General features: G+C 48.8%; 1 protein-coding gene across 3 annotated transcripts; it reads left to right on the forward strand.

Moving 5' to 3' along the window:
* The first annotated feature begins 762 nt into the window (after positions 1 to 762).
* On the forward strand, positions 763 to 27,164 carry Pmp22 (peripheral myelin protein 22). Of its 3 annotated transcripts, none has more exons than XM_057774959.1 (5): positions 763 to 924; positions 4,771 to 4,887; positions 6,385 to 6,484; positions 22,196 to 22,336; positions 25,868 to 27,164. In XM_057774959.1, the coding sequence occupies exons 2-5, from the start codon at positions 4,810 to 4,812 to the stop codon at positions 26,029 to 26,031; spliced, it is 483 nt and encodes a 160-aa protein (XP_057630942.1). In that variant the 5' UTR covers positions 763 to 924; positions 4,771 to 4,809; the 3' UTR covers positions 26,032 to 27,164. The 3 variants fall into 3 exon arrangements, with proteins under 3 accessions (XP_057630942.1, XP_057630941.1, XP_057630943.1); XM_057774958.1 differs by lacking the exon at positions 763 to 924 and adding an exon at positions 3,194 to 3,344; XM_057774960.1 differs by lacking the exon at positions 763 to 924 and adding an exon at positions 4,046 to 4,063.
* Positions 27,165 to 27,987: the final 823 nt, after the last annotated feature.

The raw sequence follows: 27,987 nt of genomic DNA on the forward strand, positions 1-27,987 counted from the left end.
ATTTGCCAATCTCTCAACTTCCCAACTAGCTTGCCTGATAGGTCAGAAACCTTTCCTGTAGGGGGTTGTTTACTTAAAGTGAATGACCTCACAAAGGTCAGTATTAATAGTGATTTGAGGAAAACACATTCAAGACAGACCTGGAAGACATATTTCCCTAACTTCCATTCTAACGCACTACCAGCATGGGATGTATGTTGTCATGATATGTCAGCATGGTATGTTGGAGCAGAGGGAATCACAGCAGAAAGAGCAGGTAGCATGGACCCTTGCTAACTGGGCACCCAGCAAAATGGAGCTGACTTGGGTAACACTGACATCCATGTTTGGTTCCCTGGTGTGATGTGCTGAGGGGGTGATTTGTGCCATGTTGGAATGCTGTAGAAGGATGCTGGTTTTCTTGCAGTTAATGCTGTGTGCATATGCCCATTGCACAGTAGATTTTGGTCTTGCAGACTCCACAGAGTTACAGAGAGCCTACTGAGAATGGGCTGGACCTCCTTGCTTGTACATAGGCTAAGTGTTTCCAGGGAGAAGAGCCCTGGGTTCTTGGCTTCAGGAACATCCCGAATTCATTCCAAGCTCTTCGTTTCCTGCAGGGCCTCTTGGGATCACTCTCTTTCAGAGGTTACACAGTGGACACTGTCTCTTTAAATAGTAGAGGCTGAGAATCTCTCAGGCCACCATGACATATCCCAGCATTGGACCAGCCCCTGAATAAACTGGAAAGACGCCTAGTCCAGCTTCAGTTACAGGGAGCTCCACCAGAGAACATCTCAGGGAGCCTGGCTGGCTGGAAGCAGCAGAGCTCAGATCCGTGTCAGCTGTGGGCATCTGCTGTCCTGTGGGCAGGGCTTGCCTTCCACCCTTTGCGTTTGACTGCAAAGAAATCCGTGTAGAGGAAGGCGTTACACCGTTGTGCTGGTGAGTTTTATTGGCAAATGATTCCTCTGGGTGGTGTTGTATGTTATAGCGCGGCTCAGTTCCCGTCCACTGAAACCTGCACACGGAAGTGACTCTAATGGAGACAGCACAAAGGTACTGAAAGTGACAGGAACTCGGGAGTTCTTAAGTTCTTGCTTAAAATCCAGGTGTGTATTTGACTGGGGAGGCAAGAGAGTGGGCTGAGAGCACCTAGAGCCTGAATACATCCAAATTGGAAGGGGAAGGGGGGCATAGATGCCTTGCCCTAGTGCAAGTAGCTTTATTCGCACAGCTGGCCAGCGGGGCTGGGGCATGGCCCCTTCCACCTGCGGCCAGCAGGCTCTGGGTGTAGCCACGTTTGTACAGCACTTCCTCAGCAGCATTTCCTCTGTAGCACTGGGAGCTGGCCAGGAAGCAAGAGGCAGCAAGGGACAGATGGGGTCATCTTTCTGGCAGCTTGTGGTGTGGCTATGACCCAGGCTATTACTGGCTGAAATACTGAGATGGGGAAGGGCAGAGTATTAGACGGCCTTTCGAAGCTCCCTCAACAGGAAGGGAAGAGAACCCGAGCTAAACGCAGTGCCACCGAGAAAACTCAGAACAAATAGGGTTTTAAGTAAGTAAGAGTGCAGTGACTTCGAGGACACACTCAACATGAAAATGACCATAAAATAGAAGACTTAGCTGCATTTTCTCAGTCCTTCTCCAGTCACATACACTCTTGTGTAGCTGTAAAACTCTGGGCATTCTAATGTATTTTAGTCCGGAGGTGGCTAGGCCTGCCTTGTAGGGTTGTGAATATTAAATGTGGCATTCTTATCATAGTGGTGCATTTGTAGCCTGGTCCTATATTTTGTTCCAGACACACCGCTAAGGGCTTTGAGCATATCTTCTTGATGGATCTCCACGCCCTTCAGTGCAGGCTCAAGTAGCTCTTCCCAGCGACATTGAAAACACTAACACTCAGGGAACGCTTACAACAGGAGGAAGCTGGCTGATTAGGGGTGCCTGAGCACAGAGCCCCAACCTCAACCACGGTCCCCACGGCTCCTCTCGTCCCGCTGTGTGCCCAGCCCAGGTAGAGCACCTGGCATAGACAGGTCATTGGATAAGAACTTCACAAGTGTTCTTTTTAATCTGATAAGAAAATTTAAAAGATCATTGTCTGAAGAGTCCTTCAAATTCATTTTTTTATTTAATAAGCAAGACTAGACAATGAGTTCAAATGATGACTACCTTCACACAGCAAAATAATATGGAACTATTTGAGTCATCTAGGGCTTTATGACACACAACTCATAATAGGTAGGGAGGGTGTGGATGTGCGGGTAGAGACCTTTAACGTATTGGTTCCTTGCTCAGTCGGCCGACACAGGTGTCCTGATGGTCACTTGGGCACATCTCCAATAAGGGCTGCCTAGCCTCTCCCTCTATAACTCTGGGAGGGCCACACTCAGGCGGCTATGAATCAGCTAGTTTCTCTGGCCGCTCTTTCGCACCTCCTCAGATGGCCAGTTCCCTCACCCCCTACTCCCCCCCACACACACCGGTCAGGACTCCAGCCAAGACTGGGAGCCAGGCCAGATTGCCTCAGGCAAACTTCACCCTAAGTTTATATGCGTTGTAATCTGGGTTTGCCAAAGTTAGGAGGAGCCAGATCCTAGGACTCCTTGTCTCTTTAGCAGTGCCCCCCCCCCCCCGGGCAATTCTGATCCCAGCAGGGTCCTCTAGATATGTCTCCTGAATCCCTGGAAGCCGGCACACTTTCTAGGTACAAACAGGGATAGCATAGCCAGGATGGGTGTTTTGAGGACAAGCCCAATTAAGATCAAGCAAGCCAGGTGTGCAAGGTCCCAGAGGTCCGGGTTGCAGGTAGGAGAGGGGATCCAGCCTCAGTTCCCGCATAGGCACAGTCTGCTTGGGTGCGCCCGGACTGTGCACATGCGGCATGATGCGGGGCAAGCTTTACTTATGTAGGCTGGGAGTGGGGGACGAAGGTACGATTTACTGGTCAACGGGGTCTAAGTACCACAGAGCTAGAGGAGGTGGGAGGCGAGAAGCCCAGGGGCCTCCAGCTTCGAATAAAAGTCGAAGTTTTGCAGAGATCTGCTTTTCCGGAGGTGTCTTAAGTCCAAGTAACTGTCTGGGGCAGTCGGCGCCCCGCCCGCCTGCCCCCTCTCCTCGGGGAGGCCCGCCCTCCCGCACACGCTGACCCAGGGACACACCCTTGTGCAGCGACGCAAACAGGGCGTAGTTCCCGTTAAAGGGGAACGCCGGGAGCCTCCCAGTGCCCCCTTGCTTTGCGCGCACGCAACCGCACAGCACGGCTGTCTTTTGGGGACGCCAGCAAGCCAGAGGTCGCACCGGAGTTTGTGCCTGAGGCCACTCTGCTCTGAGACAGCTGTCCTTTTGAACTGCAAGTAAGTTGGTAGGGAAAGTGAAGGAGGTGGGGGATAAACCTGGGCATCCGTCTGGAGGTAGTGCGGCTAGAATAGTGACCGGGCTTCAGCCCTCCACAGGACTGTCTTGTGGCAGAGCTCCGAGACCCCTGCCTGCTTCTTTTCTAGTCTACCCAGGGTGGTGGCAGTGTCTGGATAGAAGGTGGCTGGGGCGATCACGCGATTCTTTCCAGAAGATGTACTGTTAAAATACCTACCTCTGGTCCTTCAGGTCCTAGCCACGGGCCTTATCTGCTCTTGCTCCCTCCTACTTGAAGCCATCCGATGTAATTTTAATTTTTGTGGAAAGCATGGAAAAATCCTATTTATATCTTCTGTGCATTCCTGGGTTTTTGTTTTTGATGTGTTCCTTGGGAGGAAAATGGAGTGTCTGGGATAGAATACTTGTCAAAACTATTTTGAAGTCTCCTTGGCCCAAGGTTCTGTCCTTAACTGGTCCACCCAGCTGCAGCCAGTCTTTCACAGCCGAACACATTCGCTATCAGATCACCAAGCTTTAGCTCTCTGAATCTGTGAAGGGTGGGAGGATAGGATCTCCGGACCGCAGAAACATGTCTTGCCAACTCTGACCTGCGGGACTTCTCAGACTCAGCCGTTTTATACAACCTCCTTCCCGCCAGTCAGTGGCACCCCAGGATAGGACTCCTGGCGCATCCACTCGGGGTGGAAAACTGGACAGGGTACGCGTAGGGGCCCTGCCTGCGGCGGGCTCAGCCTGGCTGCCCGTGGGAGCGTTGTGGTGTGTGTGTTGGGGGGAGCGTGGAGCTTGCCGGGTTCAAGGCCTTTAGCCCCCTGGGGCTCAGGAAAGGCGCTGAGCCCCCCGCGCGCGCGGGAAGCTCGGGAGCCGGGCAGTCCTCCAGCCCGCCCGCTCTCCCGATCCGGGAGCTGCCAGCATCTAGGCCGATCCCCGGGCGGGGTGGCTCCTCTCAGCTGGCAAAACCCGGTGAAAACTTGGAGGCAAGTAACGGAACGCGAGGCACGCTGGGGTCTGGGAAAACAGCCTCAGGCAGCGGGCGACCCCAGGCCGCTGACTACAATCCTGGCGCCACCCGTTGAACCTCCCGCCCCCGGGGAAATCCGCCCTGTGACTCGGGCAGGGACGTGGCCTCTGTGGCCTTCGGAGTCCCACGAGCCATAAGAGGCGCCCCGGCTGGGCGGAGGCTTGCTGTGGCCTCGGCTCATCCTTCTGGAAACTCCTCTCCTCTGCGCGCCTCCCGGGGTGATCGAGACGTGCGTACCACTTGCTTGTTTTGTTCCAAAGGCAAAAGATGTTGGATCGCGGGCGGGCGCTGGGCGGGGATAGGGATGGCGGCTGCTGCCCCCTCCCGGCCAGCTGGGCCCCCGGGCCAGGGCCACCGGCCTCACACCCGCCTCCCTCTCTGTCCAGGCACCACTCCACCGAGCCCGCGCCCAACTCCCAGTCACCATGCTCCTACTGTTGCTGGGGATCCTGTTCCTCCACGTCGCTGTGCTAGTGTTGCTGTTCGTCTCCACCATCGTCAGCGTGAGTGCAGGCGGGCAGGGGAGGCTCCTTGAGGGGCGGCAGCTATTCCTGCTCTGGGATCCCAGGTGCTTCTCTAAGTGCCAAATTGGAATGATATTTGCAGAGGGCTGAACATCTCAGAGGCCCAGGGACATTTGCTTTTGCACTTTCTGTCCTCCTGCTTCTTTTCAGTCCTTTGAGAAAGTCGGGCCAGAGTTAGGGGTAGAATAGGAAGTGACCAAGGACGGGAAGAACTTAGCTGCTTAGGCCTCTGAGCCAAAGGGGCTGACTGCACAGCAGATCCATGATTCTTGGCCTCCGGTTGATAAGATTGGACTGCTTTTCTTTACCTTGACGTAGCCTCTTTGAACTAAGTGGGCAATTTAGAAAATCTTCTTTCCCCAAATCATAGCTCAGACGTTTCTTTTATAAATCTCGTTAGGACTTGGAGTTATCAAGTTAAAATCGGCTTACCTGGAGAAAAGTTTGCAAGTCTCTAGCCAGTATTGGAGCAGGCCTGTCGTATCTTGCTGGACTGCCCTCCCCGATAGGAGCTGGGCAGGGAAAACGTGTTATGAAACTGTCAAACACAGTGGATTAGTTCTTTTAAGTTTATTTCTTGTCCATGAAGATGTATGCTTCTGGCTTTAATGTCTTAATGTAAGGCAAGGTGGAAGTGTGGGTTCTGAGAAGTAGCTTTGGGATTTGTAGATTGCTTTATTAATAACGAGATCTTAATTGTGACTATGGTTGATGCTAATCTTGATAGCAGTAGGAATGATAAGCTCAGCTGGCACAGTGCTTGGCAAGCAAGCGTGAAGCCTGCTAGGTTCAGATCCTAGCCTGGCATGAACCTGTGTATGGTAGTGCAGCCCTTCCTGAGGTAGAAGCAGAAGGGTCAGAAGCTCAGGGTCATCCTTGGCTACCTAGTTTGAGGACAGCCTGGGCTACCTAAGACCCTGACCCCTCCATGCTCACCCAAGAAATAGATATGAGAAGAAGTGGGCTTATAGAGGTCAGGACTAGGAATGACTCCCAGGAAGTGTCCATGTGCCGGGTAGAGCTTGGGGACACTGTCCTTGGGCAAGTGCCTTGTTCCTGCTGTGCCACACACCTCTTCATGCAGTAGCATATGTATGTGTGGGTATCTGTGTGCGTGTGAGAGACCTTTCTATTTCCAAAGTGCTTCTCACACACAAGACAGTGCTCCCCACTCCGCACATATCTGTGTCAGGCTGGCACCCCGCATTCCTGGGTCACAATTGTTAACTTTACCAGGGAGTGACCTGTGCTTGCAGGGGAAGGACTGGGGTTGGGGGGGTGGGGGTGGGGTGGGGGTGGGGTGGGGTGGGGGTGGGGTCAGGCCTCCAGGAAGGCTGGGGAGTAGCTTGTGCTGGTCTCACTGGGTCGGGGGTGGGGCAGGCCTACAGTGGAAGGCTGCTCTACCATCCTCACCCTGCTGCTTTTACTCCTTCCTTGCTGGCTGCTTCACTAATTGGAGTGTCTTATTGTTTCCAGCAATGGCTCGTGACCAATGGACACACGACTGATCTCTGGCAGAACTGTACCACATCCATCTATGGCGCTGTCCAACATTGTTCCGCATCGTCAGTGAGCGGTGAGAGACTAGTTTGGCGCTCTGCTCCAGTGGTCCCGAGGGCTCTTCTTTTGCACCTGAAAACATCAGTTCTTGGGGCTCTGGTCTAGAAAGTGCCTACTGGGTGGGGTGGAACGTGTCGCAGACCCATGAAACCAACGTGAGAGGCAGGGCCAGTTGTCTCATGAGGGAGACTTCGGTATTCCCGTGACTCTACCTGAGCCATGCCTTCAGCTTGCTCTAATTGCTTTGTGTAATGCTCGAAGTGGGTAAAGCAATTTGGACACAGTTAAGCAGAGGAGGTAGCGTGCCGGTTCACCTAAAGCAGAGCCCATGGCAACTGGTGATACTGCAGACATGTTTGGTCTGGTGACTGTCTCCATCAGAAATGTCCTGCATCTTCCCACTGCAGCGTTAGGCAGTTGAGATTTCCTGAAGATGGCCTGGCCAGGTTTGCCCCCATCCCAGTTACCAGACTGCCTTCCTAGGTCTTGGGCCTCAGTGGTACCATTTAGCATCATAAGCTGAGCCTGTGGACCTTTCTCTACAGACTGTATTTCTCCTCTGCTCTCATCATCTTTGGCTGTGGGGTGTTGGAAACCAGGCTGAGGATGGAATCAAGGGCCCACTAGGAGAGCTCTGGTGGAGGTGTAGTCATGAAATTTTTGCCAAGACTTGGTCTTAAGTTCCCAACGATGGGTCCTGGGCCCAGGGAGACCTGGAATTCTGACTTCAAAAGGCCAGTTAAGGACGGCTTCCGTCTTACTGTAAATGGCTCTCATGTTTCATTGAAGATGCCACAGTCAGTGAGAGGGATCGGTTATTATCCAGCCCCACAGAGCAGACAGTGAAGTGACTCTCAGCTCAGTGCAATCCAGTTCCTTCGCTGATTTCTCTCTTCCTATAGACTTGGCAAGAGTAGGTTGAAGTGTAGTGAATGAAAGACCTTTGCCCAGGGCAACTGGTAACGTGTTCACAGGGAGGAGAGGTGAAAGGCTGTTTTAAAATTCCACAGTTCTGGGGCTGGGGACACAATAAAGACCCCAGTCCCTTTGAAATGGGTCGTACTTCATCTGGGTTTGGGGGACACACTAAATTGAAACCATCCTAGAGGTTGCACGGTGAGTTGGCAGCCAACTAAATGAATACTATTCATGAGTGCCTGAGAAAGAGATGAGACTTCTCTTGGTCCCCGAACGCCCCAGAATCAGGTTTCAACTGCTTCAGCCTTAAGGTCTGGCAGAAGTTCCCTGCGCTTTCATGCTGGGTATCTTCTGCCTCACCACTGACACCTAGTGACCGTTAAGGGGCAAGACAGCCTGCAAAAGTCAGCTTTCTCTGGGCCCTTGGGGCTGGTGTCCACAGGCGCTGTCCCCAAGTGGCATCTGGCCACGTGGGGTTGGCACAGAATTCAAGACTCTCAGGCCCGGAAGGGAGCAGTTTTGGCAGGCATATTAAAACCGCCTGAGTTTCAGCCGAAACGAGGAGGCAGAGGAACTGCTAAGCTGTGCACAAGCTGTCTGCAAGAGAGAATGGAAGGTACAGCTGGGTAGCCCGTTAATTGGCCCACACTGCATCTTCCTGCACAATAAATAGCTGTTCCTTGGTGCCAGAAGCACATATTAAAGAGACATTGGTGCTATTTTAAAGAGGAAACTTGCTTCTCAACTTCTCCGTGTCTGACAAATTCATCTTTCTGGGCTATCCCACAGTGATTCTGCTCAGTTTGTTAATGTGTTCCAAGTCTTCTTGATGGCTTTTCTGGGAACGCTAGGTCGTAGCTCTGACATTAATGGGCTTTTGAAGCATTCTGAAAAGGCCCCCACAAAGCCAGGCTTGCTTCCACTTGGGCTTATTTTAAATTAGGAGTTTCCATTTACACTTCTCAAGTAGTAATTACCTGCCTGAGGTCTTCCAGGTGTGTCAGCATGTTACAGACGAAGCTCCCAGGGATCAGTCCCCTGGGCCTGCTTTGCCTGTTCCATGGTATCCCATGATAAATTATGCAACAACAGAGAATTACAAAGTTACTTTTAAAGCATTGGGCTACCTTCTTGAATGAATGGTGTTTAGTTGTTCTCTGAATTAAATGAGTTGTGTTTGTTCTTAGAATGTTGGAAGCATTCTCTTTGAGGTAATCATTATTGATAGTGATTTGATAAGACTGTGTGCCAAGCACGTAACATCCCTTTATATGACAGGCTTCCTACCTCCCCTGGGGTTTTGCTGCCACCAAGGTTGGTCTTGAATTCTTGGGTTCAAGGGATTCCCTGTTCTTCAGCTCCCTTGAGTAGTTGGGACACCATGGCCACAAGCCACTATTTTAGCTCCAACTTGTTCGTTTCTGAAAGATCATTAAAGCTCTTCTCCCCCCCCCCCCGGGATAGGGGTGGGGCTGCTCTGTTGTAGAAGCCACTGCTATGTGGGTGTGGACTGCTAGTGTGTACTCTGGACAGCCCTATAGCTGTCCTATCGAGCCCAAAGGTGAATCACGTCTCTTTGCAAAGCTATCTCTTTGCGCTGGGTCTAGTTTTACGTGTTCTTCATGAGTCCTCAACCTCTTCTCCCCCTCTCAGGTTTTTCTACACTGATTCACTTAGTTTCTGGCCCCTGCCCTGCTCAATCCCTGCAGTAGGCAGAGGTGAACTGGCTCTGTGGGACCCGCCCCAAGGCTCGGGAGCTCTTGGCCTTGGCAGTCAGGGATCTTGCCCCTGCTGATGCTGAAGTTCACTGAGTGTGGGGGTATGAGTCACTCACTGTGAAGGCACACTGGGCCAGGTGCCTGAGGAGAGGGGGCAGACAGACCGTGCCCGGGTTCAGGAGGAAGTGGAAGGACAGTCTACAGTGGGAGGCAGGATATGATCCCTTCTCCAAAGGGCAGGCAGGATTTAAGTAAATACAGGCAAGCGGGGAGGTATGCTCTGTCTGGACAATGACCTACTGCAAGAAGATGGGGCATGGTAGACCAGTTGGCTCGAGTTCTGGTTAGTGTTAGGATTGAGCTGACCCCATTGGGTAGAACCTCTTCAAATGTTAGTGTTAGAGTTTATTTTTCCCCTTTTGTAATGAAATCAGAACACGGCAGCCTGGGAGATACATGGCGTTTCATCACGACATTTTTAGGCAATGAGATACTTTCTAGCTCATTTCTTTGCCGTATTTTGGGCTTGGTTCTCATCTGACATGAGTGTACAGGCTGCTGGAGTTCTAGCCTTCTCATCCTTGCCCTCAGTGGCAGGGCGAACATAGCAAGGAAGAAAGAATGTGCTCTTGCCCCTTTGGATGGAATGTGCCTGGAAGCTCACGTTTGTTCCTTCCTTTTGTTGGAGCTCAGTTACCAATCATGCCTTGTTCATTTACAAGAAGGCAGAGAAATGGAGTAGGATTGTGTCAAAAATGTCTCTCTTTCTGTCTCTCTCTCCCTCCCTTGTTCTTTTTCTCCTTTCCTCCCTCTGTCTCTCTGTCCCCCTTCATCTTTCTCCCTTCTTCCTCCCTTCCTTCCCTCTCTTCCCTTCCATCTCTTTCCCTCCCTCCCTCCTTCCTTCCCTCCCTCTCTCTGTACCCCTCCATCTTTCTCCCTTCCTCCTCCCTTCCTCCTCCCTTCCCTCAATTTCCTTGCTCTCTTCCTCCATTTCCCTCTTCCTCCTCAAGTATAGCGAAATCTCAGAGTCCTTTGTCAGTACCGTGAGTCCTCATTTTCTTTCAGCACATTCTTCTCTTCTAAACGTCACCTGCCAGAGAGTTCTGCTGGGCTGTTTAAGAGGTCCCACCCAAGTCACCATCTCCAGAGTCACCCTGACCCTGGAGTAAATTGTGTGACTGTCTGGGAGAGGCTCGAGGCAGGGGGAGCACTGAGCACAAGATCACAGGGGAAGAGAGCAGAACAGCAGAGTGGAGCCAGAATGGGGTGTGTCTAAAGATTCTTCCAGACTCCAGTTTTTCTCCAAGCCCCTGTGAGGGAGTTGAGGAACCCCTGTTCCAGGTCTGGGCAGCACATCTGCTTTGTCGTTTAGTGAACCTGTGCCTTGTGTTTTGAATTTCTGTTTTTTTTTTTTTTAAATGCATAGAAGTGATCTCCAAATCTAGATTTCACCTGTATGGACCTGATCTGGAGCAAAAGGGTCAGATCCCAGGCTGCTTGGGTGCCTGAGGGTTGGAAGGGCTCAACCTGGCCTTAGCCTCCTCATTGCCTTTCGAGAACATAGCTGAGGTCAGTCAGGCACAGAAGAACTTGGCCTTTGGTGTGACTAGACTCATATCCACTTAGGAATTGCTCTGTTGTGTTAGAGGATGACAGCAAAAAAATATGCTCATTCTTGACACATCTTTGATTTTAGAAAGTATCTATTCAACCCAGAACATGAAGGGAATAACCACATCCCCAGTGACTTCATAGTGGTTGAAGATGCCCTATAGGCCCTTTGGCGAAATTGGCCCCCTCAGCTGCAGAGGACCTCTTTGTCTCAGAGGATGCCTGGGGCTCAAACCAGAAGCCAGTAAGACTTCCTTGTCCTTTTCCATTCTACAGAACAGCAATAAACTCACGGTAGTCTCTATGTTGTGGGTGGCATTGCTGGGGCTGGAAACAGGAAAACATCTGTCCTGCCAGCATCAGTCCCCCTGAACACTCTTGGTGGTCTCTTTTGTCTCTGCCTCCAAAATGATGCCAGACTTCAACTCGCTCAGCCATGTGATGACACTGTCATTTTGGCAAGGGCACCAGACCATTTCCTTGCTGTGGCTCAGCTACAGGTCAGACTTCAGGAAGCCCAAAGGCCCTCTGCATTTATGGGCTCACGGTTCACAGTTTAACATTTTTGTGGCTCCCCAGACCAACCCAGAATTCCACTGCAGCAATGGGTCTTGAATTCACAGGATCTCATAGGTTCTCTGGCAGGAAAAGGAATCAGGGGATGGGATGTGACATTTGATCTCCTGACTTTTTTTTTTTTAATCAGATGACAGTTTGTAGGCGTTAATATGGAGCATACGCAGTCTTGCTGTTTAAAAACTGAGGGCGACGTGAGAGGATTGCCTGAGCCCAGTAGTGCAACACATGCATGCATAGATAGCATAGTGCGTCACTGTTTCATAATAACCAGTTATTATGGTCAGTGTGATACTGTATCACAAGATATGATATCAGCTACATTCTTGGGATTTCCCCAGAGTCCCGAAAACATCCTTTGCATTTTAAGAGCAGGGAGAGTGCTTGGTCATGGCTTGACTTGAGGGCATGTGAGAGGAAGGTGCTTGGGCCCAGGGGCTGAAAATACAGCTGCTGGCATGCAAGAGCCTCTAGCTATCTGCTGCTTTCCCCATCCGTCTAGAGACACCTCTGCAATAAGCCTTCTGTGTGTCTACCCTGCTAGTGATAGGGAGCACCCCACTTCCAAGAAAAGCTTTTCCTCTCTGAGGAGAAACCAGTAAGCTGCAGCCACGTGTTCTTCTTGTATGTGGAGGCCTTCCTGTACTGTAGACTTGGTTCCAGAATTGGGCACGTGGAGGCATAAGAAAAACCAGGTCTCTACCCTATGGAGCTCACAGTTGGTTGAGGGACTTAGTTACAATTAAGAAACAATCCTGAGAGCAGAAGTTGTGTTTATAAAGTTGGAGAAATGAGGTAGACTGCTATCCCTGAGGAGGAAGAAGCATCTGGCCATAGAACACCCCTTTGTCCACAGTGGAGGGTGGGCGTTTTGAAAATTAGTTCCGGGGAAAGGCAAAGGACCAACGAGGAACTGTTATGATGGTCCAGGCCGGGAATGATGGATAGTGACAGCCCTGGTGACAGCGATGATGTAAGCACTATGCCAGGCCTTCTTGTTAGAGTTACACATTCAACCCACTTTAGAATGTAGGACATTGGTAGAGGCTGAGCTGTGGGAGGAGCGGAGGAGGGGCTGGACTCGTCATAGCTTTTGGAGCTGCATTAGATGTAGGATTTGTGGAAGCTTGGTTGGAAACGATGTCTAGGTTTGTGGGCCAGGAGATAGAAATGAGATGGGGCATCGGAGGATGGAAACCAGGATCAGATGTGCTCATCAGCGGTGTCAGCAAGGTCTCTTTTGGATTTAGTAGTCCCCGGGGACCAGTCTTGCTGGATCCCGACAATTGGACATCCTGGATCTGTGAGGGAGGGTATTCAGGGTCCTGGGGCTGAAGTGAAGGAGAGGGGCAAAGGAGGAACACCCTTGAGCTGAGCCTTGGATAGAGGTTAATGGGAACCTGCAAAGGTGGGAATCTTGGGATCAGCAACCTGGGATGGGAGAGGAAGCCCATGAGACAAAATCATTTGAAAAATTCCCTTGTTCAGCCCACAGCTTCTGTCGCTTGGGGCAGTCACTCCTGGTTGCTTTCCCCTGTGCCATTTTTCTAGACTTGGGCTCACCCTCAAAAAGTGGACATCTTTCCAGTGGCCTTTGCACCAAGATGGGGTGTGACAGCAGTCTTTGTTCTGTTGACAAGTCTTCAAATAGCGGAGGACTGGAGTTTCGTCACCTCCTTTCTGTGGCTTCTCTGGAGCTAGTGAGACTGTTCCAGGGTTCCCACTGTATGGTCTGGGCAGGCAGCAAGTGTGAAGAGAACGTGTGGGTTTGGCTTAGCAAAGCTGTCTCTCCATGCCACAGCACCTCCCCTCCCCCTCCTCTCCCTTCTGTGGATTCTAAATCAAAACGGTACTAGGGAAGGCATTCAAATACATTGTTGACTTTTCTGGCTCTTCAGTGCATTGTGGTGGAAAAACAAGTCACTGAAGTCCCAGGAGTCCATGCTCTCTTACACTGGTCTATCTCTAGCAAATGGGCCAGGCTGGCAGGTGCCCTGATGTCTTACTAGTCACCCATGCCAAGGTACGGCACACAGTCAGAGTCCTCGCTGCACAGGTCCCAGGGCCTCTGCACTTCCAGAGTGTAATTGTCATATAGGTGGACCCAAGGAGGTGGCTGACCCTTGAGCTTGTTCTTGGGGATCATATACATCATCAGGGGACCCGGGGAGCACAGAAGGGCTTTGTGCATAGGAAAGAGGGGGTGGCATTCTGTTCCTGGTGAGTGTAGGAACTGTGATCTCCACGGTGGCCTTTTTCTATCTGCTGGGGGAGGTGGAGGTTTTCAGTCTTTCTTGTATGAGGAAATCCTGTAAAACCCAAAGATTGCAGAGGTAGCCCAGGCACTCCCTGTCTGCATTCATATGGCTCATGCTATGCAGTGGAATCTGCCTCTCTCTCTTCTGTGGCCAGACTCAGTGATTTCAAGTGGGTGCTATGGTCAATGATTTGAAAAATATTAAGCTTCATAAATTATTCAAGCTTTTATTATTATTTTTTAACAAGAGCACAACTTCTTGTGACCTGTAGTAATTCACTACATACTACTGTGAGTGTCCAGAGAGAGAGAGGCCAAAACACTTGAGCATGAAACCCACGCCCCCCCCTTTTAGTATCGACTTATTAAGTCTTGGAGTAAACATTTTCTGCAGATCTTCCTGTTTCTCCAGCTTCCTAACAAGGTACAGAGGAAGCTTCCTCTGTTCAGGTAACTCAGGGACCCCAGGGGGCACATAGGAATCCCTGTGCCAGTCCAAGACCCAGTGCACAGAAGAGCATGGATACTGGAGTGTACAACTAGTTGGTATGTCTTGCACAAACCTCTTAATTAGAAGTGCAATTCACTGAGTGCCTATGTGAACTGAGCATCTTAGCCAAAGGGTCTGCATCTGGAGGCGGCCCTGATTTAGGGTGCTTTTAGATGTTGGAACACTTGCATACGCATTAACTCTGTTTGGCGAGGGATCCAGATCTAAACATGGCATGTATTTATATACAACTTATTTTCATAGCCCAAAGATGAATGTCTACGTATTCAGTGTACCTATCACTCTGAGTCAGGTGAAGAACTCCCCACTGTGTCAAGCTCCAGATATTTTTAACATTTTGGATTTTTGTATTAGTGACAAATGTGACCATCTCTCAGATGTCATTGGAGTCCCCTGATGTGAGGGTTCTTTCTACCCCACACTGGGTCCTTTGTGTCCACTAATGTCCAGCTGCAGGTTGCTCCCAGTAGAACACCTCCGTAATCACCAGCTGCAAAGGTCTCAGCAGAGGTGAGCCTTCCTGGTCTCTGCGAGCCCCAGGGTCACGCCTTGCTTTTCTATGTGATCTACAGGGGTCATGGGTAAAATTAGCTTGAGTCCCGATTCTCAAGTCAAACTGCTGGGGTAGGGGTGGAGGTCCTAGGACAGGACCCACACTGGACTCTGGGTCACCAAGCTGGTGGGCGAAGGGTAAGCAGAGGCCACATTGTTGAGGGTGGAGGCTGCTTGGAAATCCAGCGAGTTCTGGAATGGCATTCATACTGAGAAATCAGAGAAAATGGTGATTTTTGTGTGATGGTGGTGGGTTGGAGATTTGAGGGCGGGGGTCCTGCTCTGGGGGTTGCCATGTGACTTTGAAAAGAGTGCAGCACAGTGCCTATGGGAGGCACGACTCCTGCCTTTGTGATTTACCCCTTCCCCGATGGCTTTCTTCCATGTCCCCAGTTTGTGTTCTACCTTATCTACCTTACATTTTCACATTTTCAACATAACTACCTTACTGTGTGTAATTGTTTTTGGTGGCCCTGAAGACCAAACCCATATCATCGAGCCAGCTAAGTAAGTAACCAATCTACTCAGCTACATTTTAGACTCTAGTGAACTCTCTCTCTGGAATCAGAAAACCAATCAAGAATTGCCCAACAGGGGAACCAGAGATCAGGGATAGAGGCTGACTCCGTGCTGATAATGACAGAGGCAGATGAACTGTTCGTGTTTTCTGAGCCCTTCACCATGTAGACTGTAGGCCCTGGGCTAAGAATATAGCCGAGGGGGCAGATGTATTTCCTTCTCTGATCAGCTGGCTCTGGGCAGGAATCTGACCTTGAAGGGAAGCCTGGGTGAGCCAGCTCTACCATCCCCTGTGTTCCCTGGGGGATGGGTTTGTCTGCAGCCACAGCCCCAAACAGAAAGTTGTCTGTAGCCCTGGCACCTGGCATCTCATTGGAGCAGCAGGCCTGCTGAGACCATGCAGGGTTTATCACTATGGTTTAGTACCAAGGGTTGAGACTGTCTTAGAGTTAGCTCCGACAATTCCCCAGGTATCTCCTTTGAATTCCTTACTAAGTGAGCACTGGAGAACAAGAGGTTTCCTTGGGTTATATACTCAATTATTGTAGGCTCTCAGTTAGTGGGGAGCAGGGTATTACCAAGCCGGCCTTTGCAGTTCACTAGAAATAAGTTTCAAATTGACAGCCTTCTCCCCCGCTTCTGTTTCTCTCTACTGTCAACACTTGCCTCTTGCTTTGCTCTAGCAAACATGGAGAAACTAACTTTAGAGGCCAAAGTAAAGCCACCACTTGATTTACTAAGTAAGGGTTTATCGGATAAGTCAGCCACACTCCCTGCTTTTTGCGCTTCCTACTGAGGCTCAGTGAGCCCCCCAAAGCTTAATCTTCCAGCTCACTGCAGTCAGCTTGCTGGGTAGACAGACACTCTTCTGCTGATGCTTCACAGTGCTGCCATGCTGGGATGAAAAACACAGAGAAATCAAAATTAAGTCAGAACGCTTTTTGGAGTTCTGGTTGGTGCCTGGGTTGCATCACTTCTGTGAATTCTGTGGTCCCCACTTTGTGTGACCTGAATGGAGGTGCCTAGAATGGACCCTCCAGTCACTACATATAAAAGGTTGTTTCTCTGCTGCTAGCACCGTCTATGTGAGTGGGGCTGGCTTTATTTGCCAATGCTCTTTCCTTCTTTCCCATTGCTTCTTCTTTCCTCCCTCTTTTCCTTCCCCTCCCTCCCTCCCTCCCTCCCTCCCTCCTTCCCTACTTCCCTCCCTCCCTTCCTATTCCTCCTTCCTTTTTTTCTTCCTCCCTCTTCCAATGAGATTGAACCCCAAAGTCACATGGACCAACTTCTGTACCCTCCTCCTTTAACAGGACTTTCACTGCAGCCTGAATTCTTGCATCCCTATGACCTGGGATAGTAAGTCAATCTAGAGAAGGGCAATTCAATTCTCCAAGAGGCAAGTGACAAGTTAAATAGGTGGCAGCAGAACCACCTTGGGGCTATTTCAATGAGAGCACACACACATGGCTGCTAGGGAGAGCCTGGCTTTGCTCATCATTGCCTGAGCCTGTTTTCACATGGGCTCAAGTACCCACCCCTCTGCCCTAGCCACCCCTCTGTTCTAAGTCTGAGAGTGATTCTGGCTGGAAGAAATGGTAGGGTAGCTGGGCAGCCCCTTTAGGGCATTGCAGGCTTTCCCCTTCGAGCAGCCAGTGAACCGAGCCAGTCTTCTGACTGTCATGGAGGCCATTGTCTCCAAGGCCTGGCTCTGCTTATCCTTGACTGTCCTTGACTAGCACCTGATGGATGACATTTGATGACAAGTGGATCTCTTTATTCTATGCCCAGAATCCTGCAGTCCTTTGAAGTTTTGGAAACCCAACCCTCGCTATTGACAGTGCCAGATTTTCTTTACCTTGTAATTTTTAAACTCATTTAACGTTCACCTAATACATGTCAAATTGCTTTTCATTATGAAGTATGGATTTGTTCCCAGCCTAATGCCCAAATCCTCATAAACTCAAGCTCCTCACACTCAGTGGGGTAGTTAGCATTTGTGCATAACCTTTGCACATCCTCTGTGTGCTCCTATAGCTTAACAGCAGTGCAGTGTGGAGCCTGGGTAAATAGCTGTCATTGTACTCTTCAGGGAGTGCGGGTAAGGGAAGACTGTGTGTGCACACGACAGGCAGAGCTTTTAAAAGCGTCTTCGGCCTCTCTGGTTGAGTCTGTGGATGTGAAGGCTTCAGATAGGTGAAGAATACACTCTCTTTTAGTGAAAAATAAGTCAGAAGATACAGATCCAGTGAAAGGATTTTGACTAAACTCCCCCTCATTATGTTATAAAGTTCTTGGGGGTTTCCTGGCATCAGATTGACAGATGTTGTTTTTTTTTTTTTTTTCTGTAGAGATGTAGTGTAGCAAGGACTATTGTTTGGTGTGTTTACATCATGGCCCTGTGCACATGTGTGTGTATTTTACTTCTTATTGTCTTGAGCGCTTATAAAAGTACTGCTATCTTAATTTGTCATTTTTCAAGGGCTGCAGGTCCGTTGTAGGTTGATAGTCTAGTTTGTTATTGTAGGAGACTATAGGTCAGACATTATAGGAGGTACACTGATTCATTATTCCTTGTGAGAGGAATGATTCCACTGTGGAACATCCTGCTTGACTTCCTGAATCTCTACTAACTCAGGTAGTTTTGGGTTTATTTCATTATTGTTTTTCTAGCTTCTGGAGTTGACAGTTAAACCCCCTGTCTTGAGTATTTTCCTGGTAAAGGCATCTGAGGCAGATTGTCCCTTGAAGACTGATTGGCCCACAGTTCCCGGGTGGCATGCTCACTTTCAGAGCCATTCTTTGCAGATGAAATTTTAAGTATATTGTTGAGTATATGTTCAAGTATTTACTTCTAGACACAGACATTAGCTTTTTGAGCCATTATGTCTTAAACATTGAAAATTTTAAATATATTCCTTCAGCTCTCTAGGTATGAAAGGCTGTGTTGCCATTGTTCCTGTGAACAGTGTGTATCATGTTGACCCAGGCAATGTGATCAACTCTAAATTCTGTCTGTTATTAGTGCCTATGCTCACCTGTCATGATACCTGTGTGGAAATAAGAGGAGGAGTTTTCGGAGCTGGTTCCTCCTTCCACTGTGGATTCTTCAAGCGCTTTTACCCACTGAGCCCCCTCACCAGACCTGATACTGTCTCTAAAAACTTCTTTTCAACAGTTGGGTAGATAAAAGCTGGTATCACATTCTTCATGAGTTTCCCATGCATCCTCTGGTTATCTCGTGGGGTTGAGAATCTTCATGTATTTACTGGCTTCATATTTATCACTTGCGAATCACAATCCATGTGGCTTTTTAATTTAACATCTGAACCTTTGATCCCTCTGAACCTTAATCTTGTGGACCCGTGAGCTAGAGACTAACTCCAACTGACACCCCCTTTCATGTCCTTCCTTATGGTTTGTGGACTGTATTTAATGTACACTAAATTTGTGTCAAGACACCCGAAGTCTTCCTTTTGCCCTACTCTACCATTTTCTGTCCATGACTAGAACATACGGTTTGAATTGCTAAAACTTTATAAGCTTTGCATGTAAAATATTTTAATTGTACATTGTAGTTATATTTTATTAATTGTATTGCTAATAATGAGCATGTAAGGTAATGGACATACACTGGAGGCCAATGCTTGATGTCTGGTCATTTTCATTTACTGTTCTGGTTTTCTTCCCTCTGTTTTATATTGTTATTGATCTCCTATTTGTTGTTTCGGTGCTTGTTTCAAACTTTTTGTTAGCTGTTATTTTTTGCTTCCGTTCTTTTTTTGAAGAAAAAGTTTTTGAGACAGTGTGTTACATAACCCAGGCCGGCCTTAAACTTGCCATGCAGCCAAGGATGACCTTGACTGTTTGAAGAGCCATCATGTTTGGTTTATTCAGTACTGGGGACCGAAGTTGTGCAGCCGGGGCAAGTACTCAGTAAACAAACCCACATTCATCTTTTCATGAAGTTTTGAATCATTTTGTCAAATTCTAGTTAAGATATTGGCAAGAATAACATTATATTGCTCATTGTTTTTGATAAAATTGAATTCTTGCAGCTTCAAGTGTTTCTTTCCAGGAACATCATTAATGTTGAGCGTTTTGTTCTTCAATTCCATATTTATTTCTTCTCCCCACCAGATATAAAAGACATGTTGTCATATTTCTTCAATTTCATTAATCTGCACTAACTCAATTAATTTTGGATTTATTTCATTCTTGTTTTTCCAGATTTTTGAGTTGACAGTTCAATCTCCCTTTCTTCAGTATCTTTCCAGTAAAGACATAAGAGGCAGGCATTGTTCTCTGAAGGCTGCTTTGGCCGCAGCTCTTGGGTCCGACACATTAATTTTCAGTGTCCCTCTTTGCTGATGGCATTTTTGCCTTTCAGCTCCATTTCTTTAAAGGATTGTCTAAATCTTCTGTTAAGTGTGCAGATGGATTTTGGTGTCTGTCTCATTTTTCTATGCCGGGGTTCATTGGACTTGCAAGGCAAGCGTTATACCCCCAGCTGTAGCCTTGGCCCTGGCCCTGGCTAACTTTTTATTTCCAACTCCTGGTTTTATTTTATGCTTAGGTCATCCCCGTTTTCCTGAGACATCTTCCCCCAATACCTAATACACAGACAGTCTGTAAGACTGTCCCATGTGAGTTTGAAAATTGTTGATAGATTTTATCATTTGAACATACATTTCCTATGTATCTGCTGCAATGAGACAGCTCCTGTTGTCAGGGTAACCTTGACCCTTGTGTCTTGGCTTTGTGGTGTACACGCTTGGAAGAGGGAAGCTTTTCTCTTTGGCTACCTTTATATTTCAGCTCAGATTCTGTGTTCTCATCTGTTGTCATTCGTCTTTTATTTTGCTTATCATTTAGTTAGGGTCTCTTTTAAAAACTGTCCTCAGATTTCTGTTAGGTGTATCTCTTGGGTCCTTGGCTGGAATGGTTTGACTCAGAGAGCTGTTCATGAGTAACTTCACATGGGTTGTAGCCAAGGATAGCGTTGGTCTTACTCTGTGGATCTGTGTCTTCTGTCTGTTGTGTTTATGGTTGAAAACTGCCTCTTCATCTTCTTATCCCCACAGCCAGTGTGGAAGCTCAAGAAATGCTTACTGAATACATCTCCTGATGCCCAATTCTGTTCTGGTTGGAGAACCAGTTTTGGGTTAGATCACTCATGTATAATGGGGTTCAAAAGTCAATAAATGAAGGCCAGGGTACTTTTCCGACTTGCATAAATTTAACACATAAAAAATTCGAGTTTAATCACACTGTGTAGTACACAGTGTGTTAGTAAAAGATCTTAGAACTGGAGACCCACATAGTGTCTGCTCCAGCCTTGCCCCTTAGGACAGTACACTCTGGGGGACACATCCCAGCCACAGCTGAGTCACGGCTCCAGGTTCAGACTAGGACCTTCGATTTGTGGCCTCTGTGTCATCTCACTGAGGTAGATAATGTTTTAATGGATTATGGTAACATCAGCTTTATTGTAGAATGAACCTTCAGAGAAAGCCACACTATCAGGAAAAGACACATGCTAGTGGCACACATGTTAGTGGTGGCTGTGTGACGTGAAATTGGGGCTGCTTCTGGCCCCTTAGACACTGTTTTCTTTCTGAATGGAGAAAGCAGCAGCATGCATTGCTATGGTGTAAGAGGGCAAGTCTGTGGATGCTTGCTAAGCATTGGTGCAAGCATCTTTTGATGATAGGGTCCCTCTCCATAGCTCAGGCTGGTCTTGAACTTACCTTTATTTTTTTTCAGTGTTAGAATTACAGATGTCTGCCACCGCTAGGTGATGTGTGCAATTTGAAGCTATTGCACACCAACTAGTTACTGCTTGAGAAGATAAAGCCCTCTCTGTCAGTTCTCTTTTTTGGTGAGAGTAGGGTAGACATGGTCCAACCCATCTGGTGGACACTGTCCATGTCCCCCTGTCACACTTAGGCCTGCCTGTTACCTCCTTCATTTCTTCTAAAGTCAGACTAGCTTGCAGCAGATGGTTACCTGGGGATACCCTCCCTTGCCTGAATTGCAGTTGGAAGTTGAAATATTTGCTGAAAGCATGGCATGGTTGGCTACAGTGGTAACACAGAAGCCATGGTCCTGTCTGGTGATTTAATTGACCACAGGCAGCTCTGTGCTGAGGCCAAAGACCATGGTCAAGACTGACTAAGAAAAGGACGGAACTGGCAGAGAACATGGCATGCCCATTCATCTTTAGCACTTTCTTCCTGCTTTCTGTAAGAGCGCCCCCCCCCCAAAAAAAAACCAGCATTCCTAAGCTCTCTTTGGAGGATGCCAACCTCCTGAATATTGGTTATGAGCTATTATTTTTGGAATGTAGTAGAGGGATTATACCAAGTTCTTCAGAAACTCATATGTGGGGGGCGGTCCTTGAATATTAGGAAGTTGTGGACGAGGCTCAGACTCTGTAGCACATGTACACACAGATGTTCCCTGGTTACCATGGGGTTATGGCTCAGGGAACCCACTGTAAGTTGAAACTAATGTTAAGTCAAAGATGCATTCAACGCACTTGATACCCAATGGCTGAGCACCCTGTACCCTGCAGTATGGGCTCTTTCTGCTCATGGCAGTGGCTGGGTGACTGGCTGGGTGCGGCCTCTCACTGCCATTCCCTGCTGCTGTCTCCCTTGTGACCCACGGCCAGTCAGGAAAGGCTCCGAATTCCAAGTGTGAACTACAGTTTTCCCTGACTGCGCATTACCTTTGTGTTGTAAAGTGGAAAATTACAACTTAGACTATACAAGTCACGAACCGTCTGCTAGTTTGAGCAGCGCATTTGCCAGAAGCATTTGAAGGCAGTTCAGTGTGTTTTAAATGGCACTTAACTCCCAGTGACACATACTTTTCCTACAGCCCTTTCCAGAAATGTCCATGGTTCAGCAAGAAAAGGTAGCTTGGTGATACTCTAAGTGCAGACGTTAACTGTTCCCACCAGGTTGAGGGCTCTCAGGAATCAGGCCCCCTAGGCCTCACATGCCCCATGAAGGTCCTCCCTGGCCATTCCCAGGTTTTCTAACCAAGTGTTTCTTCCCCCAGAATGGCTGCAGTCTGTCCAGGCCACCATGGTCCTGTCTGTCATCTTCAGCGTCCTGTCTCTGTTCCTGTTCTTCTGCCAGCTCTTCACCCTCACCAAAGGCGGCCGCTTTTACATCACCGGATTCTTCCAAATCCTTGCTGGTAAGTTGTGGATGGTGACAACCATATGGGACACGGACCTTCTGAAGGACATGGTGCCAGAGTGGTGAATATTTATATTTGGACTATTGGATGTTTATCCTGAAGCTTTTTCCCTCTCTCTCCATCTTTCTCTTTCTCCATAACCCCCATCGTGTGTGTGTGTGTGTGTGCACGCACGCTTGCGCACACACGCTGTATATGAGAATATATTTGAACTTGGGAACATCCCACTGCTCTGTGGAATGAGACACACATGAAAGAGTCTTGGGGACTCAAGAAGAAAAGTCTCCAAACAGTTCAGACCCATCACCAGGAATGAAGCTATAGTATGGGCACATCCTTAGAGGTAAATGCTGAGGCTACTCACTGAGCCAAGGACAGTCTAGAGGACTATTTCCTTTGGTTTATGTGATACCCATGGAACTATATTGGTCCTGTTCAGAACAGGGCCCTGTTCAGAGTGCTGGCAAGGGTGTTCTTAGGAAAGTGTCTTGTGCCTTTAAGTGGAGATAGTCACATTGACAAACTCCCCTGGACTTTGATTCCTGCGGCATTCTCTGCTGTCCACACCAGCATTCTGCGTTAATACTTCCAAATACGAGACTGCGGTAACACATACAAACATAGGAAAGGCTTCCAGCTTCTCCCTATAGCCTGCATGTATGGTGTGTGGGGCCCAGAACCTTCTGTCATGGGGTGAATACCTTATGGTTCTGTCTCTGGATTCTTCTTAGTTTCTTGCTTCATTGATGCCTTCCTTTCTGTCTGGTGTTTGTCAGTTGACTGGGACTGAAGGGTACTGGAGAGAAGAGGCAGAGAATAAACTCCAGACTATGTCTAGCTACCATGACACACTCCCTATTCTGGCCCTCTGTGTAGCCAGAGATGCAGTGTCCCATGTTCAGCCAGCTGTGAGAATGTCAACTGGGCTCTCCATCTCTGGATCACACGCTTCTTGACTTGGCAGTTTCCTCAGGGATAACAAAAAGCACCTTCTTAGCGGGCTTGTCTGCCTCCAGGCAAGATGGTTTTACTCTGGAGAGCCTCCTGCAGGATGTCTCTGTGAGCACTCCCTGGGGACTTGATGGACAGCCATTAAAGCTCCCTGATCTTGCTGTGAGGTCTTCCAGGGCCTTCTCGCTAATAGCAAACCCTCCTCATGAGCTATACATTCTAAGCCCCTTAGAGGAGAACGTGCTGATCCTGCTTCTTGTTTCTGGAGTCATTTCTGTTTTCAGAGTGCCACTGTTCCTACGCGTTTGTTATCCTGTTACCTGCTGTGTTGGGTCAGGCTTACTAGGTGGGAGGGCATCAAGGAAACCACACAGACACCAAGTGAGAAGGAGAGCTGTGTATTGTTCTGCAGCAAACCAGCCCCAGGCAGGCACATGGAAGGCCCTCAACCCCCACTGGTTTCCTAGGTAATTGTGCCCCTGTGGCAGAATCCAAATCAACTCAGATATGTAGGCATCTTATCAAACTTGGGGACCACCCCTGTGTCCCAAGTCAGGTCCGGCCACCTTTCCTTGAGCATCCAATTTAAAAAGGACCGCATTAAAAGTGGAAAACAGGAAAAGGAGATCTAGTCAGTGTGGCCACACTGGGAAGAAGGACAAAGAGATCGCGAGCTGCTTTCTCCCGAGTCCTTCTCTAGGTCCTGAAGTAACAGCCAGAGTTCAAATAGAGGGCCACGGATGTGCACACCTAAGCAGCCCCAGGCAAGGTGTGGTCCCACCCACCACTCACCCATCATTATCTGAATTTCAGCCTCATCTCGGAAGATGTTCTGACAAGTCATTAGAAGCCCGTGAAATCTCTTTCTGGGAGACAAGTTCTCCCCCTCCTGGTGCCCTTCCCTTCTCTCACATGAGATTTCTAGGGAAATTCTTTCTTTGGGGTCCATTGTTTCAGCAGACTGATTGAGAGACTCAATTGTCTCTTTAGGATATCTCCATGTCTGTCAGGTTGGTCCCAGTTACTGTGATTAAGGGGTTCAGACAGATAGCAGAAGCCATGGACTCCAGAGTGAGTCTCCTTTCCTGTTTGTTTTATTTAATGGTGACAAATGGTGCCACAAATACCTATCTTGTCTTTTCCCTTTGTTTTGCACTTGGGAGCTGGAGATGGGCCTTGCACATGCTCAGCAAGCCCACCACCACTGGTTCATGTCCCTACACCCTACAGGAAGTGGTAACCAGGGAGCAACAAGGCAAGCTAGCAGAGGACCCTGGATCAAGGCTGAGCAAGTGTGTCTCAGGGCATCCAAACTGCTGTTGTCCCTCAGCAGTACTACGGCTTCCTGCCTCCTGTGACACGGACAGCTTTACTGTCTGTGCATTTTCTGTAGGTCGTGGCAGGTCCTAGATCCCATCCCACAGCAGTTCTAAGACTATTGTATGGCTTTTCCAATGGGGGCAAACTGAGTGGGCATATTCTCCTCTGAGTTGCCAAAGGACAATCTGATCAGGGTGGATTGTGTGACATCACCCCCTTCTGCTGTTTGATTCAGAGTTGAACTGTCCAGCATGTCAGCAACTCAAATAGCAGTGAGGTTAGCTGTAGGTGGCCCAGGGACTGGAGCCGTGGAGCTGCCTGAATCCCACACAGCTGCTGCCTTTATAATAGTCGCTCAGAGCTCCTCAAAGGCTCTGTTTTCTGTAGGGAACAGATCTGCCTTTGTCCAGCTCCAGGCTGGGATGCTGATGTCATTGGACCCCTCTCTGTGGAGGGGCACAGCTGTCACATGGGCATAGGTGGTCAACCTTGAGCATGGTGGCTGTACCAAAAAGTTGCGGTGACCTGACCCCCCCCCTTGTGTCTGCTACTCTCCCATCTGTTTTGAGCCTCAGACCTGGGGTCACCAAGTGGAATGGAGCTAGCTGCTCTTTATCTGTCTCCTCGTGCTGCAGGCAGCTTTGATTCTCAGCCTCGCTGTTTTCCTCCTTGCCTCCCTCTCCACTGCAAGACTTTGTCTGCCCCATATCACCAATAGGTCCTCTCACCCCGCTCATGAGACAGCATTGCTAAGGGCTCCTGGTCCCCTCTGGTTAGCAGGGTGTCAAGCCTTTGCTGTTATCCCATGACGTCACCAGTGGTGCACCGTCAGTTCAGTCCCACTGGTTTCTGGTCACACACAACACTGCCCGTCTGTAGAGCGGGTCACAGGGTCACAAGCATATGCACACCCAGCCACTTTTGGGAAGAGCTAGGTGGGCTTATCTTGCAGCCTGAGTCCTCTCTGTCCATCTCGAATGGCCTGGGAGAAGGTGGCACTGAGAGAAAGAGAAAGAGGCAGAAAGTGTGCTGAGGACCCTCAGAAGAGGTCTTGGCATGGGCGGCCAAGGTTGGAAGTGGGGGAGCTGCTTGTTTTCCCTTCACACATATTTTCCAGCTGTCTCCTCCTAGTTCTGCTCTGGGAGGTCCATCCAGGTGAGGAACATTCTCCCCGTCTAGCCCCGTGGATGGTTTGGGTGGCAGAGAGCCACGGTCCAGCTGTGAACCCCCAGTTACCTGCTGTCTTTCTCCTCCCAGGTCTTTGCGTGATGAGTGCAGCGGCCATATACACAGTGAGGCACAGCGAGTGGAATGCCAACATTGAGTACTCCTATGGCTTCGCCTACATCCTGGCCTGGGTGGCCTTTCCCCTGGCCCTCCTCAGTGGCATCATCTACGTGATCCTACGGAAACGTGAATGAGGCGCCCGATGCACTGTTCGTCTAGGCTCTGAGCGCGCATAGGGTACACGGGGAGGGAGGAAAGAAACTAGAAAACAAACCCAACAAACCAAAAAGAGCTAGCCCCAAACCCCTACTCAAGTCAAACCAAACAGAACGCGGTTGAGTGGGGAGTGCTGTCAACTGAAGATGTATATAATATCTATGGTTTATAAAACCTATTTATAACACTTTTTACATATATGTACATAGGATTGTTTGCTTTTATGTTGACTGTCAGCCTCGTGTTGAATCTTAAAGAACTTTACATCTTAACACTATAATCAAGCTCAGTATCTTTGTTTTTGTTTTTGTTTTCATCTTTTGTTTTGCTCAGACATAAAAAAATCTCCCACGTGGCCCCTTTCATCTAAAATCAGATACCTCCCTCCCACTCAACCTCATAGGATAACCAAAGTTTGGGGACAAACCCCCAATGGCCAGAGGCCTTCACACTGTGGGTGACCTGGTGCATTTCGCAGGAATATCCACTGCCCGAATCGCTGTGTGGAGCCCTAAGCACTCACAGACGAAACGCCCTGACCAGAGCCCTCCGCAGAAACATGCCTGGTAGCTCTGGGACACTCGTCCTTGTAGGCAGAGTACCAGGGCCACACCTTTCAATGAGAAGTTGGAGACAAGGAGTCTGTGAAATGGTGCTATAGATTTACCATTCCTCGTTATTACTAATCATCTAAACCACTCACTGGAAACTCGATTAACAGTTTGATGACATAAAGTAGAATGGGGACCTGAATAATTGCGTGTGATATAAATGGTTTGTAACCGCTTTCGTATCTAGCTAGGCTGTTGTTATTACTACAATAAATAAATCTCAAAGCCTCCATCACTCCCACAGTTTTCTCACGGTCGGAGCGTCAGGACAAGCGTCTAGACCCCTGGGACTGTGAGTTCCCTGGCTTGCTGGGTCTAGAGTGTCCTGTGCCTCCAGGGACTGTCTGGCAATGACTTGTATTGGCCACCAACTGTAGATGTATATACGGTGCCCTTCTGATGCTAAGACTCCAGACCTTTCTCTTTTTTTGCTTGCTTTTCCTGATTTTATACCAACTGTGTGGACTAAGATATATTAAAATAAACATCAGAGTAACTCACTTGTGTCTCCCAGGTTTTTGGGGGGCCCTGGGTATGGGTTTAAGGCATACATGAAGGTGAGGTGAAGAGCTTCAGTGGAAAGGGAGGTCCAGCTAGGGACTTGGTTGAAGTGTGGCGCTTCAGGAGTGAGGTCCTAACCATCTCATAGGTAGAGGGAGCATTGCAAATGCTCACTGTACAATGTCTGCCAATTGTACAGAGCTGGGGAGTAGAGCCGGGGGGCGGACTGTCACTGGCCTGGAAGGAACTTGAAGAATTCAGTTAGTCCCACTCTTTGATGGTGTGTATTGGAAACACGGGTTTGATAGAATTGTGCTCATATGCAGAGGAGATTGGCATGAGCTGTGCCGGCCTCTGAATCATGATCTGAATGGAAATGGTGGTAAAGTAGGAATAGCTGAGCTAATCCCATCAGGAGGGCAAAGGTCATACGTGTTACCCAGCTCCAGGCTTCTGTTATTCCCGAGCCTTTTGCAGTGGTCCAGGGTATTGGGCCATGTAGTCATTTACATTTATTGGCCCATTATTTTGAACTACACTTGAAGGTCAAGAAAGAATGAGAAAATTCCCATGGTTGAGTTTTAGTGAGCAAGGTAACCCAGAGTGATGGCGTAAGACCATGGAAGGTAGGCAGCTCAGGCAAGAGCGTGCCCTCTGCTGCCTCCCAGCGGGAGCACATTCTCTACCTTGCCTGTAAGCAGTGGATTCTGGTGTGAAGGCTCTAGGTTGTAAGAAACAAAAGGGGTGATGGGAGCTAAGTGCTCAGCATAGTGACTGGACTCCAGAAAGCAGCCTGTGAGGTAGTTACGGTAAGTCATCACA

Source organism: Chionomys nivalis, chromosome 7 (assembly GCF_950005125.1).
Source record: "Chionomys nivalis chromosome 7, mChiNiv1.1, whole genome shotgun sequence".
Lineage (NCBI taxonomy): Eukaryota > Metazoa > Chordata > Mammalia > Rodentia > Cricetidae > Chionomys > Chionomys nivalis.